The sequence below is a fragment of the Melospiza melodia genome, chromosome Z (genome assembly GCF_035770615.1).
Source record: "Melospiza melodia melodia isolate bMelMel2 chromosome Z, bMelMel2.pri, whole genome shotgun sequence".
Classification (NCBI taxonomy): Eukaryota; Metazoa; Chordata; class Aves; order Passeriformes; family Passerellidae; genus Melospiza; species Melospiza melodia.
The window spans coordinates 69,845,031-69,864,343 of NC_086226.1; the positions used below are offsets into that span (position 1 = coordinate 69,845,031).

The 19,313-nt window shown below is 40.7% G+C and overlaps 1 protein-coding gene across 1 annotated transcript in view; it reads left to right on the forward strand.

Moving 5' to 3' along the window:
- SNX30 (sorting nexin family member 30) overlaps nt 1-19,313 on the forward strand; it is a 47,867-nt gene that overhangs the window by 20,873 nt on the left and 7,681 nt on the right. Inside the window, exons 2-7 of the mRNA XM_063181275.1 lie at nt 1,340-1,528; nt 7,863-7,973; nt 11,625-11,783; nt 14,125-14,320; nt 14,971-15,170; nt 18,878-18,964. Of these exons, the coding sequence (XP_063037345.1) occupies nt 1,340-1,528; nt 7,863-7,973; nt 11,625-11,783; nt 14,125-14,320; nt 14,971-15,170; nt 18,878-18,964 (942 nt within the window). The remainder of the gene's footprint in view (nt 1-1,339; nt 1,529-7,862; nt 7,974-11,624; nt 11,784-14,124; nt 14,321-14,970; nt 15,171-18,877; nt 18,965-19,313) is intronic.

Sequence of the window (19,313 nt, forward strand, 5' to 3'; positions counted from 1 at the left end):
ACGTCTGGGTACCTTTCTCTGGGCAGCACGAGCCTGAAAAAGGACACCCGTTAGGGTTAACAGAGGATTAACCCTTAAAAGCAATAGCTTGCATATTCATACACTTCATACATGATGCATAAATTACATTCAAACAAAGGATTCTGTCTGGTCATCAGCTTCTTCCTCGGAATCCTAACAGCGCCTTCAAGGTGGGAAGAAGTTCATTTCTTCTGATAAGAGGGCAATAAATTCTTTTTCTCCGAAAGATTTAGGTGTCTGGTGGCTGCTTTCTCACTGCAAGTCCTTTCTTTAAAAAAAGTATCCTACATAGCATAGTTTCTATTTTAACATTTTTTTATAACCTAAAACTATAATTTACACAGTACTTAAGGGAATTAATACAACATTACTTTCTAACACCACACATATACTTTCTAACACCACAACATTACTTTCTAACACCACACATATAATATTCATTTTAATATTTGAGAAAAGCCAATCACAAAATACACATTTTTCACATGCAATAACTGCTGTTATGGAGTAGTTGGTTTGTATTGAAGTGTGAGATTTGAAGGTGTGTGGATGTACCAAGCTGGCTAGAAAGTTGTTTTGCTGTATTTTTCTTCCTAAAATAGCAACTTGCTGGATCTTTTGGCCTCTCTCTTCTCTAGGTGCTGGATGACACTCTTAGGCTGGGGAGAATGGGAATGAGGGCCTCTCCAAGGAAAAAGTAGTGTTTTCATTTGCTTTAGGATTCCAAAAAGGAGGTGTGCCTAGACTCTTGTGCGGGAGAGTATGATCCGTGACTGTTGCGTGCTGCAGTGATGGCAGTTCAGACTCTGGCTGCTGTCAACATGTGTGGAGGTTAATACACGGGATAGGAGGCCTCTGATGGAAGTTTTGCTCCTTCCTCCACCATAGGAGTCTGTAGAGGCGAAAGCTAACTGCATTCCAGACAACTGAACTGTTGCCATTTCGCCTGAAACCTGTCTTGTAAGGTCTCTTGATTTGCCTAGCTGTTTTGTTTTCAGTCTAGGTTGGCTCAGTCTCACCAGGAAGTGTTGGTTCAGCAATGCTGTCCTTCCTTAGGAATTGAAAGCAGGTTGTGCTGTACTTAGGGAAGGTATATTGGTAATGTGCTTTATCCTCAGTTTAATGCTTGAAGACTTTAGTATGTTGCCCAGGTGTCCTGGAAAAGGGTGGTCCTTGGAGATGCTGAAACAAACAACCCTTATAATGTATCAGAGAAGCTTGTCTATGGTGTCTTTGAAAATACTATGTTTTACCTTGAATCTGTTAAGCTTATTAAAAACTTCCTTTTTTTTTTTTTTTTTTTTTCTCTCCAATACAGGATCTCAGCCTGCCCAATGGCACACCTGTGGACACTTCTAGCCCAGCCTCCTCCTCATCTCTCCTCAACAGACTGCAGTTGGATGATGACTTGGATGTGGAAACTAGAGACCTCTTTGTTACTGTTGATGATCCCAAAAAACACGTGTGCACAATGGAGACATATATTACATACAGGGTTACAACAAAGGTACAAAGCAATATTCTCTTTTCTAGTACTTCTTTCTTTGTGGAATAACTGGAGGTCATGCTGGATATTCACATCTTGCGCTGTTTTCCTGTCTTAAGGACAAGAACTTAGTGTCTTTTGGTACCTTGTTGAAGATGTGACTTTTCTTAGCAGAACTTACTTCAGTGTCTGAAATTGTGGAAAAAGCTTTTAACATGTCAACGTAGGTTTATTTTTTCTTTTTTGTCTCAGATTCCTAAATAGAACTGTTCGTAAACTTGCAAGGCCAGTTTCTTTCATTAACTTCACAGTTTGTTCATTTAAGTAATCTGACACTCACTTGGTTTGGGTTCCCTTAAGGTGAATGTGCCTTGTTACTCGTTCACTGTTAATCATCTCATTTTTTGTGTCTATCCTTTTCTGAAATGCTTTAAGCTTGTTGCTGGAAGTGTTTTCTACATTTTGTCTGTTATCCACTAAAATCATAGTCTTGATCCTCAGCTGTAAACTAGCTTTCATGCAGTTGCTGGTTCAGATAGCTCTACACCTGATTATAAAATGAAGTAGCCTGAAAATGCTGCTGCCAACCAAAAGTGGCTGGAGATTATTTCAGCACCTGTTGTAGTTCAGTCATGAATGTAATATATATATATTTATATGAAAAGTGATCTGAAAAGTCCACTACGTTCATAGCTGAAATATTGATTCCTCTTAACTAACTCATTCTTATTATAATGAGCTCCTAGGTGATGTTGACATCTGCTTTGGTCACTTGTAGTTACCAAGGCAAAAGGTGTTCAGTAACATTACTGGTAGTATACTTGATATATTTGTCCAGAAAGATTAACATTCCTCCAGCCCACTTAGACGGCAGTATGTACTGGAGCAAATATTTTCTATGGAGATGAGGAACCTTTACAGGCCACAGATAATTTTTTTCCAAATCTCCACTTCAAAGTTTCACTTTCAGACTGCACAGGAGAAAATGGAGTTTCTCTAAAATAGTAACTATCTCTTCCTGCACATTTAATACAGTTCTGTCATTCATTTTTACTCTTAACAGTCTTAATCTTGCAGGAAACATTGTATCTTTTTTTACTTGGAACAGTTTACCCTTCAACTATTACTTCATCAGAAGGAATAGGAACCACAAAAAAAAAATACATCTTTCCACAGAGAAATGGCTAAAATTGGCTAATGTTGTTTCTCTCTTAAATTAAGATTCAAATTATTCTGCCAATATAAAATATTTCTATATAGTGGCGCCCTAATAATGTTCCTATGCTTGGAAATCCTAATGTTCAAGGGTTCCTTTTCTTTTTAAAGCAGAACTCTGAAACGTGGCCAAGGTCTTTACCATATTTAGATCAGAAGTATTACCAAACCATGTCTCTTTTCTTATTTAAAAAATAATTCTATACTTCTGATTTTGATATCTACCTGCCTGTCTATTAATACTTGTTTTATTTTGGGTCTCATTGTAGCACATGAATCTGCTATATCATACCATTGCAATGCAGTTATGAAACTGAGTAAGTTGTTGCTCTGAATCACCATGAAATCCTCATCTCTTTAGTTTTATTATTTGTGGAAACTTCTGGTTAATCTCTAGGGTCAGAACCTCTAAGACTATCTAGGACTATCATTGTTCAAGATTTAACAGTATTAATGGTGTAACCGATTCTTGCCCTACAAACAAGGTGTGTTCGGTGACAAGCTAATTGCCAATTAGCCATTGTATCTGCAAGCAGTGATTAAACATGGCAAAAAATCTGCACAAGAATAATTCATGGAGTGAGATGAGGAGCCTTCGCAACACCTCCCTTATAGCCTTGCAGGAAAGAAGTCTGAGGCCTCTCTGGTGACTCTGAATTAGGAGGCAGGGACGGCTGGGTTTTTTTTCTTCTCTACTGGAGAATGCTTCTGGAACCTCAAAGGTTTGGATAAACATAGGTCATAGAATGAGTTATTCTGAAGGCTGAAAAGCAGCATCAGCAGGGGAATTACTAATGCTGTAATGTGTGGTTGTGACAGGATACCACTGTAGGGAAAAGCATAGACTGATCACAGTCTCATTTGTGTTGTGTGGATTTTTTTTCTCTCTTTGTTTTTACACATCCTTCATTCTAATAGAAAAAAAAAGTCTTGCAGTATGCCCCGTGCTTTTCATCTTCTCATACCTTTGTCAGCAGGTGGTGGTGTCTGAGGAAGGGTCAAAACATTGGCTTGCAAAGGAAGACTTAGCAGTTTACCTGATCCTGCTTGTGTACCTGTTTTCACAGCTCCCTAGTAAGAGCCAGGTAGCATTCCCTAGCCTGTCTTGTGGATGAACACATTTAAAGAATGTAATGGTAATCCTTCAGCTAACAAGAAAGCAATACAGGACTGACTTCCTTGATTCTCTCTCATCCTGTGTTCATCTTGCTAATGCAGTTACTAATGCAAGTTAGTAAGCAGTTTCCTTACACAGGGGAGCTAGTGAAACTGTAAAGGTAGGTAGAAGTTGTGGTGGAACTTAATGGGTCATGACTGTGATGATTGAAGTGTCTTTGTGTCCTTCAGATAGATGGAGGTGCATTTTAGGGAGACTTTACGAAACAGAGTCCTTTTTTAGGAAGAAAAGGGAAAGTAAAGCTTGACCATATGTCATGCAGTCATCTCTCCTGAGAAAACATAAATAAGTGTACTTGTAACTTCATTTTCATTGTACTTTCTAGGATGGCAAGGCCTTCTTCTGTGCCTTTTCCCATGGAGGTCTGAACAGCTGAGTGCCATTGCTCAGAGTCATGCAGTTGCTCTGCAGGCTTGAAGGGAGACTCTTTGAAACCAATCAGTACTAGCCATTGGACCAAGTGGAGGTCTTGTTTTCACTTTCCTGTCCTTCTCATGCTTCCATGACATTACTTGGAACACATGAAACAGCTTTATTCCCTAGAGAGGAGCAGGTAAAAGTGATATGAAGTCTTTTCAAATAGGCTAAACTGTTTGAGGCAAAAAGAAATACTGGAGTGCTAAGAACACCAGCCTTCTTCCCTTCCCCCTCTCTGTCATTCTCTTCCTAGTTGAAGATTTTGCCTCAAGCTTAAATAGTGACATGGAGGGGAATCTGCAGTCAAGTCTGGTGAGTTAGAGAGTAGAACTAGGGCAAAAAAATATTTTTGTATTGTCATCATAGGCTAGCTTCAGGTTTGGCTGTTAACTCCTTCCAAGGAAGACAAGAATCTTATGAAAGACCAAGACTTGGTGACTGCTTTAATACTGCCTCTAGTCAAAACTATTCCAGCAATTGAGGTAAAACTGTCTGTAACTGTCTGCTTTCCAGAAAGTAAAACTGAGCCCAGAGTGTTGCAGTGCTGACTTAGTGGAACTGTGGTGGAATTTTCAATAAGTTGCTGGAAACATCTTGCCCATTATTTTTTGTGAGGTTGACGTCTGCCGTGTAAGTTTCTCAGGTTCCTTTGGAAAAAACACATGTCCTTGCAAGGTGAGATTTATGAATCTTGCTGAGAAAGCAGGAGGAATTTAACTGTGTTCAAAACATAGGTGCTTTACTTGTTGTCTGTTATGGAAATTTCCCTGCTCAACCATCCAGGATCCACTCTGGCAGTCATTCTTGCACCACCTGAGCTGGACCCAAGGCCTCTTCCCAGCTATGCCCCCTCACTCACACAGTCGCACCAGGTTTCCATACCTAGGTTTCCCACAGCAGTCTCGAATGTCCCAGCCATTAAAATAATTTAATCACAGCACAATAACAAACAAACAGCTCGGGCTGGTGTCTCTGGGGAGGGACCCAGAACAAAGGAACCCCTGGGCTTTTATCCCCTCACCGAGCAGGGGAAGGTGTGGGACCGTCGGCTCCTGCCGTGTCCCAGTGTCCGGTGCCCTGGCTGGGCCACGGGCCCCGGGCCCTTGTGTGCCCAGGATGGGCTCCTCAGGGCCTCTGTGCCTGGGCTGGCCCGGCCTGAGCTCAGCCTGCAGCTCCCACTGCAGCTGCACCCCGAGCTGCCTCAGGGAGCATGTTCCTCAGTGCTGCTTCGACTGTGGCAGGATCCTCCTTCCTCTTTTGTGCAATCTGGAAGAAATAACTTGTGCTAAACTAATGAAGAGTTTGATCTGAGATCCAGATTCTTTCAGAATTAGCGAGGTTTCTTTAAAACCTTGAAGGGCCTTTATGTTCTGCCCAAATAGTCTTTGCAAAGCTTATTTGCTGTCTAGATTTCATAACCTTCACAGTAAACACTGAAATGTTGCTGCTGTATTTTCATCTCAGTGGAAAAATGTGATATATAGAAAACTTTGCACTTCTGCTTGTGAAGTAAAGGCAACAAGAGCGGTTTGGTAGAGGTGAACTATAGCTAATGTACGATTTGTGAACTGGGACTTAACCCTGCTTTCCAACTCCTAGGCAGTCTTATATGGTTTTCCTTAACTGTTAGCAGAATAGTGGTTAATAAGCTTCTCAGTGCTAACAGATGGGAGACTTTACCTTCATTCTCATGCTGCAGGATAAGACACTGTAATGTGTAGCCATTCTGATTACTCTCATTCACTCACTGTGTGATCTCTTAAAATGCCATTGGGCAGTGACAGCCAGTTCACAGAAGGTCGGCCTTCTACTGAATTATTACTGCCTCATCACACCCTTTTTTTTCCCCCCTTTCTTTTATTTATAGATGGCTTTATATTTAAAGCCATTTATATTTATTTATTTTTTATTTATTTTATTTATTATGGCTTTAAATATAAAGCCATTCATTCTGTTACTCGAAACAAGGGAAAATTATTCAAATGAAGTCTCAGAAGTCACATTCATAGTGTGGCACTCTTTGATGTTAAATAAGCTGGTGTTACTGTCAGAAGTGCATAGCTGAGTAAAGCACAGATCTGCAGTGGATACTGGGGTCTTGGTAGTCCCTCATCTAGAAACAAAACTGCTCCAGTTCATGAGGATTCTTTGTTAGTCCATGGACTAACCTCTATATTGCTTACTATGGCTAGCAGGTCAAAGAAGGGGGGAGCTGATCCTGATTTCTTTTTCTGTCTGTGTCTTCCTTTACTAGAAGCCAAACAATTTCATAGGTAATGACACATCAGCTTGCTGCTTACAGTATTGTAGACCTACTGTGCTGTTGATACTGTGCTAAGGCTCCTGAGTTCACCCTAGAAAGAGATTTCATATATAGAACTTACACAGGATCCCCAGTGGTGATTGGTAGGAGTAAAATGCAGCAATTGAAGAGTTAAAGTCATCCAGAGAGCAAGTGAAGAGGTGGATGGCATTTAAAGGCTGCTACTGGCTGGGATTAGCAAAGCAATCAGGTGCTGGAATGGATGCCAGCTCAAGGCTGGAGTTGCTGGTGTATTCCTCAGAGTGTGCTGGGTTTGATGCCTGGCTGCAGGCATGTAGTGTGCTGGCACTGCCGGCCGTGCATTGCTAGGTGGACATAATGCTGCAAGTAACTGAAGTATAGCTGCCTGTGCTTCTCAGAGGGACATAACTACAAGGGCCACCTCCCTGCAATGCCAGGCTCTTCAGCAGACACTCCTAGTTGGTACATGGTTTCACGAGTGCTTTTAGGCAGTTGCAGTACATGCTGTGCAAGCAGCCCCATACAGTCAACCATCCAGGTTATGGACTCTTCAAAGACTGGATAAAACACTTGCCAGCAGTTTATCTGCATACTTATTTTTTCCCCTAAAACTTGTAGTGACCTTGCCCTAAAGAAGGAAAATCTTAAAAGTTTAATTTAATATACTAATATATCTAATCGGGTATACACATAAATAGACTTGTTTCTTCATCTTGGAAGTCAACAAAAATGGTCCGTCAAACCTTGCGGTGGCTTATGTTCTCATCTTTTCACCTTGGAGTGTGATAAGCCCATCAGTCTTAGAATACAAGACAGTGGTGAAACACTTTTTCACCTGTGGATTGTGCATGTCATAGAATAAACAAATCAGTAAACACCTTTACTTTTAATTCTTGATGGTTAAAATAGTCTTGTCCTCACAATGAATATCTCATACAGTCTTTGCAATCTTGGAACTGCCAAGAGAGTTATGTGGTGCACAGTGCTTCTGCTCTACAGACTTCTACCATAATGAGAGCAGAACAAGTGATGAACTTCAAATAGATCTTAATACATCAGCTCTAAGCAGTCATTTTTCATATTGCTGCTTTTCCACTTCTTGGAAGACCAGAGGATCTTTCTCTCATGCTGGCTGCAAAATTTTGGGGATTAACACCCCCCTGCAAGGTTTGTCTGGCTTCACCCTTGCCAGAGATGGCTGTACTGCATTTGCTGCTAAGCTCTGAAGTTGCTGCACACTAATTATATCTGTTCTTTTCCAGACCACGCGAGCAGAGTTTGATTTGCCAGAGTATTCTGTCCGTCGGCGGTACCAAGACTTCGACTGGTTGAGAAACAAGCTGGAAGAGTCTCAGCCAACACATCTTATTCCTGTAGGTAGTAAGCAAGAATCTGCTCTAAGGACAGTTGTGCATCTGCACAAGGGTAATATTTGGATGCAATGTGTCTAGGTTTAAAAAACAGTACTTTATTCTCTTTAGCTTCCCGTTCCTGACTAGTTAGGAAGCTTAGACTTGCCTTGAGTGGCACACCTGAGAGGTAAGCTTTGTCAACCTCCTGCAGGGCAACACATATGCTGACTACAGTAGCTGTGACATAAATAGAATACATTTAATCTGTTTACTCAGTTATTACATCTGTATTTCAAAGCATCTAGGAATTATGAAAAGCCACAGGTACTTCAGGTTCTAGTCTCAGTTTTCAAGATGGCCTTTTGAGCTGGTTTTGCAGAGTAATTTAAAACTGCTTGTGCTAACACTTAATAGCACTGACATGTAATAGCACTGACTTGGAAGTCTCAGCCTCTGGTTTGGTAGCTATTGCATGCCTTCAGTAGGCAGAAGTTTGCCTAATAAGATTAGCTAAACTACTGCACCCATTGTTGCTGAAACTGGTGATCTGACCACCTTATTTGATGTGAGGAGGTTAGTCCTACCTTATATGTAGCTATAGGAACCCTGTGAGATCACTGCCTTCAGTCCTTTTGAACAAAGACATTTAAAAAGCCCCATAGGAATTGAATTGGCAGGAAATAGCAACACTACTAGCATACTTTAGTTTGCCTGGGATGGGTGATGGGGTGGAAGTTTCTCTGCCCTCCCTCCCTCAGCAAGGAGTAGGCTGTGTGAGAAGTATTGTTAGGTTGCTCTATGTTGAGCGCTGTTTAAGTCCTTAATTATGCTAGGACTTGCCTCAAGTGGAATAATAGCTGAGTGTTTCAGAGATAAGAAGTACTTCACAAAATCATGTGACACCACTAACTGCCAGCAAATACGTTTAGTGAACAGTAGTGAAAAGAAAGACAGTGAGCTTGAGAGCAGAAGGTGGAGGCATGTGTAATGTGTTATGTGCCCATACTGTTTTCTCACGTCCCATTCTCTGAACAGCTGGAACAATCACAATTGAGCTTCTGCTTCTTGGGTACACTAACAGGCAGCCAGTTATGCCTGAAGCCTGCAAGGCTGTAAATAATAGTCGAGTAGCAGAAGGTGAGTCATAGCTGGGGAATCAAGCTGCTTTGCTCCTACCAGGAATTTGTTGCAGACAGAACAGCAAACTTTGCATGAGTAGCTGTAATACTGGACGTGGAACTGGCTGTAGAACAAGCCAGTATCTTAGGTGCATTTCTTCTAGAAATTCTGGAGGTGAAAGGATGTGCTGTTAATAAGGGAGATAAAGGATTTTGTCTTTTTATGCACAAGTTAGCAATTACAGAATCCCCTAATAATCTCCTTCATGCAGGGTATGGTAGGGAGGCTGCTGAATGCTTTATGCATTTATTGTCTAGAAATAGATGAGGTATAGAAGCTAAAGGCAGTGTCAGATGCACTGGCTCAAGAGTTTTCTGAAAAGATGTTTCAAGACAATCTAAGACTATCTGTATTTGTAATTATAGATACTGGAATCCCTGAAAGCCTTCTGTTTTAACAAATTATCAAAAGGGAGTTGTCTTCCTAATCTCAATATAGTGATTCTGCCTAAAATCTTCCTGTAGCAAATGATATGTCTTATCAGTGTAGTGTGTCATGATAGCCTACATTTGGGAGCCAAAACTAACCTCAGTGTGAGTTCCTCTTCATCTCTTCAGTTTCTGATAGTTACTTCTTTTTAAAAGATCTGAGACATTCTAAAATTTTCTTTCAAAAGACAGTAAAACTGATCTCAGTTCTGTCTCTAGACTACAAAGGTAAACCTAACAGCCAAGTTTCTTGTCCTGGGATGGTCATGTTTGGACACTTGAAGCCATTTCTGATGGGAATGAACTCTGCTCGCCTGTCTTAGTAGGGAAAAGTAAATTAAGATGGAAGATGGAAGACTATAAGGTAGATAATTAACACACAGTTAAAGCAAGGTATCAGTTGCTAGCTGTGTGTTGTGATGACTTTAGGTGGACCTCCAGAGGCCTGTAATGGAGAGGAATGTACCTACTGCTATAGTTGAAACCAGGTTAAATTGCAGAAGTCTCTGTAACAGAGGTGCATTCTTCAAATGCTCAAACTTTAGTGATTACTCAGTGCCAGTTTGCATGTGTTCGGTTGAACTATGGTTCTTTAGACTAGTCTTCCTTTCCCTCTTTTTTTTTTCTTTAAACTTTTTTCTTTTTCTCCTGCATATGGTGCTGAGGTAGTGACTTCCTAGAGTCCCAGCTAAAGTTTACAAAGCAAAGGAAGAGAGTTTCTTCCTCCCTGAAGACTAATGCACAAGGTATTATACTTCTGAAGAAGTCTAATGATAGTGTACCTTATGCTGGTTTAACTAGAATGACTGACTAATTTGAATGCTAAACATAATCAGGTAAGTCTTAAATTGTAAGAACCAAATACAGTGGTCAAAATGTAGCTCTGTTGCAGCTAAGTTGTGCAGGCTGTATTTTCTAGGAGATAAAGTCTTCATGTACAACCCACATGAGCTTGGGTATGGTGGGAAAGCAATATATATAGTTTGGGGTTTTTTTCTTTAACCATTTTTGACACAGATTTTAGATGACAAACTCTTTGCAGAGGAGAATCCTGATTCCTGAATTGGGTGAAAATGGCTGTCATTGCTGGCATAACTGTAAGCAGATTGTCTAGATGGACTGGTTCACAAGAATGAAATACAAAGCACAATTTTAAAACTGATATTAATCTTGAAGTCTATGCTGTCTGGACAGAACAAAAGCACATGTAGTGTTAGAGCTGAAATTAACCATGCATCAGCTTAAAAAGTTACCTTCCATCCAAAGTGGTACTGTGTATTCTGTAATCCAAGTGTAACGGGGGGACTGTATAACTAGCAAGTCTGGAGATAGTCTGGGCTTACATGTCAAACTGAACTGCAGAGATGAACTGATGGACTCAAAATAGTAAGATGTAAAAGTGAATGTATCATCAGGCTTTTGTCACTTACAGAAACATACTCAGGAAAGTCAGCTGTGATAGATGACCAGGTGTGCTCACACTTCAGAAAAGATCCAGCCATTTTCTGTGTCAAGCCCCTGGTTTGGTTTTGCTCAGTGTTCTCACTAAGGCTGTCGGCCTTTTACAGGAGGGCCCTGTGCAAAAGCTCTAAATTGTTCATAGAGGGTTTGTGGGAAGTAGAATTGTCCAGTTTTCTGAGTTTCCTAGGCTGGGCAGCCTTGCTTCAGCACTGGTTGTGGCGGGGGTGGGGGGTGTGTGTGCTTCTGTTATAAATAGTATGCAGCTCTTCTGGCATCTCTTCAGAGCTGGATGTTGAACATGGATAGCAGTAGGGAGAACAATCTAAGCTATGCTACAAGTACTTAGTCTGAGTACTGTTTGACTTCCCTGGTGTGTCTCTCAGCTGAAGCCACTCAGTAGAATGGCTAGCTTTAAGCCAGACCAGTTTAAAGATAATTTTGAGCACAGCTTGCTTCCCATCTGATGCATGGTTCCTGTTCACAAACACAATGTTTCAGTTCCTGTTAAGACTGGAATTTGATTGCTTTGTTTATTTCCAAATTTCCAAAACAGAAGCAAGTTTTTGGTCTTTTGAATCTTGTGCTGTTTGCTTATCTCTGACAGCCTCTTCCTGAAAAATTTGTGGTGAAGGGTGTTGTTGATCGCTTTTCGGAAGAGTTTGTGGAGACAAGGAGGAAAGCATTAGACAAGTTCTTGAAGAGAATAACTGATCACCCAGTGTTGTCTTTTAATGAACACTTCAACGTCTTTCTCACAGCTAAGGTAAGCCAGTAACTTTCAAATACAGTTGTTGACCTTTGCAGTCCCTTCTGAAATGAGGGTAAAAAGGCTTTAACAAAACTACCTGAGCAGATCAGAACTTCCTCTTCCACCAGAGGGTTGTTGGGCACTCTGATTATTGTGTGTGACAGACCCTTGTGTGTGACAACAGTATGGGTTCTGTGTGCTGAAGAGCAGAGGAATCCTCTCTGCAGATTGATAAATTGAATTCTCCAGACCTTCTTGTTTTGTAGCATGTAATCCTATTATGCAAGAGAGAAGAAATATTCAGAAAACTGTAGACTTTAAAATCCTCTTTTGGGGAGGAGGGAAGGGGGAGAGGAAGAAATGTCTCCCTTGCACAAAAGCTTGTGAATTTCTTTCTTTTTTTCTTGTCTGTTCTTTTTAAACTGCTTGCACTTGGTGCCCTCAAAACTAAGCATGGAGGCCTCATTCTTATTTGTTCTCAGCCAACAATTTCATACATCTCTTCTGCATGACTCATGCAGGAATAGTGCAATTTTCTTTGGCTTTCTTTAGAACTGCATTTCAAATAAGACTAGGAGGACTTGCAGCTATGCTTGGGTTTTCCCAGATGGGTGAGAAGTGCTGTAAAGGTATGCCTTTCCAAAGTCACATCACTCTAGCTCACTTAAGTGTGATGTTTGAGCTCACTTCAGGGTCATGCTTTGCTTGCTGTTAATAACCAATTTCCAGTGTTTTTATTTCCCCTCCATGGTGAAATTACTCACTGAAACAAGCCAGAACTGCAGAATTTGTTTAAATATCTTATAGCTTGTTCCTCTTTTGATCTGTCCAAGCACAATGTAGCTTTCTTAGCTGCTGTATTTGTCTTCTGCCATCCCTGTGAAATAAATGTCAAGGGCTTCATTCTCTGCTTTAGGAAGAGTTTGGTTTGAGATTACAGAGCATCCTGGGGAAAGGATGCCTGTTCTGCTGACTGGTTCTAATGTTTGAACCTGGTCTAGTGGAGCAGTGAGGTGTCAGTTCAGTGTGCTAGGATTTCAGAATTTAGTTACTACAGGAAGTTGTAGGATCATCTCCTGGTTGAAGAAGACAGACCAACATTTCTACATATTCCCTCTTTGGACATGTAACATACCAGAATGCTTGAGAGAGTGAGTGAATAATTTTGAGTTCAAGGATCTTTTCTGATAACTGCTTGCAGCTCATATTGATGACATGTAGAAAGAAAAAATTAAATTGCATTTAAATGCAAACATAATTGAAAATTACAGTAGCTGCTAAGATGTCAGGTTTTCTTAATCTGGCTTACATTTGACTTACATTAAGTACTGGGAAGGAATACCATAGTACATGTTTTGAAGATGGCTATTGTTTATTTGTTTTTTTTGTTTTTATTTTAAGAACACTTAAGCTTTTAGTCTCATCTGTAGTAATACGTCTGAATTCTTGATCTCTACAGCCTACTTGGTTTTAACACATCTCTTCCTCAGACTCCATAGGATAACCAAACTATAGCTCCTGAGCCTGTTTTGAGATGTTGAATACTGACCTCTGCTGGAAGAAGTAAAAGTAAACATTGTCAACGTTTTGACTAACTAAAACCATTTTTTTCTGGTGTACTGTTAGGGTGAAATCCCATGAAAATTGTAGAGTAGCAGTCTTGTTAGCATAGATAATCTGAAAGTTGGTTTATGCAAATGTGTAAAGGAGTGAGAAGGAGGTTTACACTTTCTGTGCAGCAAGATGGATGCATCTGACCCAGCCTGAGCTACAGTTTCTCTTGCAGAGAAGTTTTGCTGGTTTCCTCATGCTGCATTTTTTCTGCTGGCAGTCTTCACCTGCCTCCTGTTTGACCACAGAACTGGAGTGAGGAGGCTGCTTACTGAATAGGTGTGCAGTGTGTAGCTTTGTAGTAGGTTAGTAGGGCCAGCTGGTGCATCTGTTTAATACTGGTATTGTACTGGTGTTGACTTAGAAGTATGTGGAGATGAATGATGTGAAATGTTTTGGTGAAACCAGAACTGTTAATAAGCTTGCTTCCCTGGTGAGAGTACAGGAAAATGGGAAAGTATGGCCATATGCAAAGTTGTCCTACTTACTTATTTCTAATGTACTTCATACTATTCTCCTGCATAATTTATCTCCATGGAGCCTTGAAGCTGTGCTCAGCTGTACTGCTTGTAGAAAGCCTTTGTTCAAGGCTGTGTGTCACATGTAATCTGTTGCTTTCAAAAGATTTGATCTTGACTGGAAAGTATCCTTCACTGTATTAATATTTAAACATATAAGTGAGTATTCCTAAACATATTCTTTTTTGTTTCTTTTTTGTTGTTTGTTTGTTCATTTTAATTCCTAGGATCTTAATGCCTACAAAAAGCAAGGAATGGCTTTGCTGTCAAAGATGGGGGAGTCTGTCAAATATGTTACAGGAGGCTACAAATTAAGAAGTCGGCCACTGGAGTTTGCAGCCATTGGGGATTATCTGGACACATTCTCTCTAAAGCTTGGTACCATTGATAGAATAGCACAACGGATCATCAAGGAACAGTTGGGTAAGGACACAGGGTGTTCCATCATAATACTCCAGGTCGAATGTTCTGTGTCTTATTCTGGGTGACAGAATGATCATGACAATTTGTGTTGATGATTCTGGCCTGTAATAAGTCACACACAGGGCAAAATCTAATGCCTGTTCCAGATTTTAGAAACGCCCAAAACCTAACACAGTATCTGATATTAGCTCAATTTAAATCTTGTTTTAAAGTTGAACTTTTTATACCAACCTACTGTCTTACTGGAGTAATTTTTTTTTGAAAGATTACAGGTTAGATAACCTGTAGATTCCACCTGGAGGAGTACAAATGGAATTCCTAGACGAAGACAAGCTTTACAAGTCTATCTTAATAGAGTTAGGTTTTATGTATGTTTAAAAAACTGGCCTTGGCTACTGCATGGATGCAAGAATCTTTGAATTGGAAGTCTGTAGGAATGGTAAGTTAAGAAAGAGACAACTTGAACCTGTCACCTGTGCAGCCACAGAGCTCTATTAAGTCTATTAAGAAGCTAATGTAACACAAGCCTTGACTCCCTGTGGGGATTAATGTTATTCAGAATTGTTGTGTGGTTTCACCTATTTTGTGTTTGCTCATCTTTGTGCCTTGCTCTTACTCTGTTAAACTATTTTTTCATCTGCCTCTTGTAGAATACTTGGTGGAACTACGAGAATATGGACCTGTTTATTCAACCTGGGGAGGGCTGGAGGTTGAGCTATCAGAGCCACTGGAAGGAGTATCTGCTTGTATTGGGAATTGCTGCACAGCTCTTGAAGAGCTCAGTGAGGACATGACAGAAGACTTCCTGCCTGTGCTTAGGGAATATATATTGTATGCTGAGTCCATGAAGGTAAAGAGAGCCCTGTGGCAGAAAGCGCTGTCGTGTTTGCCTGGAATTAGCAAGTTCATTTGTTTTGAACAGTGAGAAATGGTGGTTGTGGGAAAAGTGGGGAAGTAAATAATACATTAAGTAAGAGGATATTTTCATAGTCAAAACAAAGCTAGGTGTGTTTAATAGCAGGGTACTGCATGAATAGCATTATCTGTCTGCTCTGCTCTTCAATCAAGTTAGGGTCAGTATTGCAGGGTGTACACAACATGTGCACCCTGCAATAACCAATGAGTTGCCCCTTCATTGGCTTGGCAGATGGTACTCTATAGGAGACTTCCAGTGGCTGCCTAGAATCTTTCTTTGAATTGAAGCTAGTTGCGCTTCAGCTCTTCACTACTTCACTGCAGAGTCACTGTGGGGTCCAACAGAATTACAGCATTAGCAGTTTATATCATTCGTATGAAGCAGGAGCACTGTTGTACCTAAGGAGAAGAGCCTGAGGGAACTGCACCACAGTAGTTCTGCTTGAATAGAATATTTGTTGTTTCGAGGGAAGCCTGGCCTCTGGATTTGTTTGAAAGATTTGCAGAACAGGGCAGAAGCTGGTGTTGTGTCCTTGAGTTAAAATGTTGCTGGAAGTGTCTGGAAGAGACCCTTTCCAAATTACTTGCCTTGCTCAGCACTGGTTAGGCCACAACTGTGTTCATTTTTTATTCCTGCTGCACACAAATAAGCTGAAGCGGGTCTGGAAGAGGACCACAAAGATGGTCAAGGGGCTGAGAAGCCTGCTGTATGAGGAAGGGCTGAGAGAGCTGGGTATGTTCAACCTTGAGGAAGAAGGCTTAGGGAAAATCTTACCACCACCTAACCAGTATTTAAGGATTGAGTACAAATATGATTAAAGCTCCCTTTTCACAAGGAGGCCCATGGAAAAACAGGACAATTAGTGCAGATTACTCTTGGGGACATTTCCATTGAACACAAGAGGAGAATTTTCACAATGAGAACAATCGTCCTTTGGAATAATGTGTCCAGGGAAGTGGTGGATTCCCCAACACTGGACACATTTAAGATCCAGCTGGAAAGGGTGCTGATCCATCTTGTCTAGACTGTACTTTTGCCAAGAAGGGTAGGATGAGCTAATCCTTGAGGTCTCTTCCAGCCTGGTATTCTATGGTTTCTATTACATGGCAAGGTGATGTCTCAGTTCCTGGTGCAGCGAGGCCCTTGTCAGCAAACGTGGTACCACATTTGCTGATGTACATTGGTGTTGCCCTGGGAGGCATGTGCAGAGGACAAAATCTCCTATATTAGGATGTTACATGACTTCTGTTTGCTCAACATTGCTATAAAGGTTTATCATGTGACGTGATCCCCCGGGATGTTCTTGGACATTACATTTAAGGCATGTTTAAAGCAAGCACCACACTAGTAGGTAATTGTGTCTTTAAGGGCATGGAGTAACTAGAGATCCTCTTGTGATGTTTAGTCACAGTAGGAAGCTATGGAGTGTGCAAACAGGATTGAAATTTAAATTTGTGTTAAGAGGCTGATGGCAAGCTCCTGAAGCTGTGTGGGCCAAGGTGGAATGTTTCAACTACATACAAAATAGTGAAGGACCTGCTGAAACTAGGCTAAGTCTTCCATGCTCAGACACCACTGGTTTAGTTCTGACCTGAAATTGATTGAGGTTTGTGTTGATCGAGGTTTTTTCAGTTTTGAGTTTGGTTTCTTCCAACTTTTTTTTTAAAAAAACTTTTTTTCCCTCTGAGTGAGGCCTTAATGAGTATTGCATGGTCTGTGGTAATTTTGAGGATACTTGATGCAGAGCTTTTCATAATTGCTGCTAAAGCATCAAGGCATCAATCTAGAACAGAGGAAATTGCTTAGAGGTGCCAGAGGAAAATATGGGACAACTGAAAGGGAGGGCAGTATTTTTTTCATTACCTACAGGTCAGCCATTACTGGATACTTAAAACTGTATTCACAAGCTCATTATTAGTGGTCCCCAGTAGTTGCACGTGAGTGCTTAAGGGGAATTAAGACACCTGTTCATTGAATCCAGTTTACCAATAACTGTTAATCCTTGGCTACTCCTGATACGGATTCAGCTTCTTGCACTAACTCCAGGCTTCTAAAGACAAAATGCAATTGCTAGAGGCAATTGTTTTCCACAGAAGAAATTTCAGTTGGTTCAGGTTCAAGAGGCAATACAAAGTAGAAATATCTATTAAATCTCTCAGACTTTTGTTGCATTGGTAACCTCAATCACTTAAATGCTATCCCACATAGTTGCATAGATTCCAGAAAGAAGGGTCAGTGTTGTGGTTTTTCAACCAAACACAACCAGTGGTATGATTCTGCATCCTTTTTGGAAAAAAAGGGAGAGTTGAGCTCTTGAAGGTGAATTCTTCAGGTTTGCCCTCTTTTTATTGACTAATCTAATAGTAGCTTTGTGGATGGAACGCCATTCCCATTCATAATGGATTGAACATCCCTACTCTAGAGCAGCTGCGTTGGTGACCTTCTCTTGGCTTAAGACGGAGGAGAGGGATGATGATTAGTAGATATATGTATGTCCTTTGTTGCTCTTAATTAGATCTAGATTGGCTGTTAGAGGAGCTACTTTTTTTAAAGCATGTTTCTATAGGCAGCAGTGCACATGACTAGTCCTGTGTTACTAGCCTTGTCTGGACCTGTTGCAATGACTAGTTACCACTTGGTGTCCTAATGGGACAATTCCTTCTGGGTGGCAGAAGGGAAGACTCAAAGCCCAGTTAGCTGCAAGAGAATTTCAAACTTACAGAAAGTGTTGGTTGACTTCCCTCTGAGCACTTTTAATAATAACTTTGCATCAACAGAGTAATTAAAAAATTTCTTTGTGAAACCTGAAGTGGTAAGTTGCCTGCTCTTGCAGACAGGAAGCTCTTTATTTTTTAGAAAGACTAATTCCTCTGGTTATTTTCAAACTGTAAGATTGTAATATAAACTTGGTGAAGTTCTTTGTGGATTAGTACAAGCTAAGGGTAGCATCTTTGGCTCTCTATTTTGAAAATATTCTGTCAATAAGATGTTTACTGCTTGAGAAGCTCTCTCAGGCAGTCCAGTGCTTTTCATGTAAATTATCCTTTTCATAATTTTCTTTTTTTTTAATGAAACCAACAACTTACCCCCCCCCCCCCACCTCCAACTGATCTAAACTAAAGGCTTGCTTTTGCTCTAACACTAGAATGTGACAGCTTGCTTTAAAGGATTCTGAAGAGTCTTTGCAAGTGAAAAGGGATTTGTAATACCTTCTGTGATGGTCTTCCTGTCTCTTAGCCAATGCTGTTGTCTGTCTGCTGCTTGAGGATATCCGAAACTTTACGTTAGTCCTTGTCAGCTTTGATGGTTTTGTTTGTATCCTTTTCATGGTAGTAATAGGTCAACTGATTAACTGAATTTACTTGCTCAGGATTATATTAGTGGTTTCATGATTGCTTCTATATTGCATGCCTCCAGCTTATCCAAATGTTGAATTTTATCTGCCCCTGCCGGCTGATGGAGAGCAAGTGCTGTTCATTATTAAAAGCTACTCCCTAAATGCTGTAAAATAGGACAAAGTATATCTGGAAGTCTGACTTTGGGCTTACTTGGCACTGAAGATGTATCACTTTAGAGTTTCTTGTGGCCTGGGGGAAGGAACAAGAGGATCCCTTCACAGCTCTCTTTTCTCTTGCCCATAGAATGTTTTGAAGAAAAGGGACCAAGTTCAAGCGGAGTATGAAGCAAAACTGGAAGCAGTAGCCTTGAAAAGAGAAGACCGTCCAAAGGTTAGCACTTAAAATTGCTCTACAAAAACAGTTTGCACTTACAGTACTTCCTGAAAAGAATGGAGAAGCAGAACTTGCTTTTTTCCTGGATCTGGGGGCTTCTTTGCAGTTTAAGCAGTTACTGGCAGAACAGAAATTTGTTGTTGGCAAGCTGGTGTGAAATAAAGACCTAAGTATAAATATACATAACTTGTCTAACAACTGAACAACTGATCTCTCACAGTTCAGAGCAGGATGACTATGTAACACTTCAACAACAGACAGCAGTCAGTTGGACTGTTCAGTGACAGGCTAACAAAGCAGTGGTAGAACAGTCCCTGGTGACTCAGCAGTATGCCAGCTCTCTGAG